This window comes from Centruroides sculpturatus, unplaced genomic scaffold (genome assembly GCF_000671375.1).
Source record: "Centruroides sculpturatus isolate CEXI.00-Female unplaced genomic scaffold, Cexi_2.0 scaffold1679, whole genome shotgun sequence".
Classification (NCBI taxonomy): Eukaryota; Metazoa; Arthropoda; class Arachnida; order Scorpiones; family Buthidae; genus Centruroides; species Centruroides sculpturatus.
The window spans coordinates 148,879-149,605 of record NW_019385898.1 but is presented as its reverse complement, the minus strand read 5'-3'; the positions used below and the strand labels follow the sequence as shown (position 1 = coordinate 149,605).

Below are 727 nucleotides of genomic sequence, written 5' to 3'. Positions count from 1 at the left end.
TTACCAACAACATGATTCATGGTCCATGCGGCGCGATCAACAACAATTCTCCGTGCATGAAGGATGGAAAATGCACGAAACGCTATCCACGACACACGCCGAAACTATCACTGGAAATGATGGATACCCACAATATCATCGACGATCAACTGAAGATGGTGGCAAATTCATCACTCTAAAAGTATGCAACAACGACATTGAAGTCGATAATCGTTGGGTTGTGCCATACTCACCATTACTCTCAAAGACGTTCAAAGCACACATCAATGTCGAGTATTGTAATTCAGTGAAATCGATCAAATACATTTGCAAATATGTCAACAAAGGAAGCGATATGGCAGTTTTTGGAGTGGGAAATGCATCTGCACCAATCAATGAAATCGATCGATATGAATTGGGACGCTACATTAGTACCAATGAAGCAGTTTGGCGTATTTTCTCATTTCCAATTCATGAACGTCATCCAACAGTTGTTCATTTGGCAGTACATCTTGAAAATGGATAGCGCGTGTATTTTACAACGGAAAATGTACATGCAAGAGCATTATCGCCACCGAAAACAATGTTAACTGCGTTCTTCTCATTGTGCACGGATGATTTGTTCGCAAAAACGCTACTTTACTCAGAAGTGCCAAAATACTACACATGGAATGCATCAGCGAAAAAGTTTCAACGTCGTAAACAGGGGAAACCAGTTGAAGGACATCCGAATTTATATTCGTCCGAC

The 727-nt window shown here is 40.9% G+C and overlaps 1 protein-coding gene across 1 annotated transcript; it reads left to right on the top strand.

Moving 5' to 3' along the window:
- The first annotated feature begins 17 nt into the window (after positions 1-17).
- Positions 18-721, top strand: LOC111612464. Its single transcript, XM_023353676.1, has one exon. It carries the CDS (start codon positions 26-28, stop codon positions 503-505), a length of 480 nt encoding a protein of 159 aa, XP_023209444.1. The 5' UTR covers positions 18-25; the 3' UTR covers positions 506-721.
- The last annotated feature ends 6 nt before the right edge of the window (positions 722-727 follow it).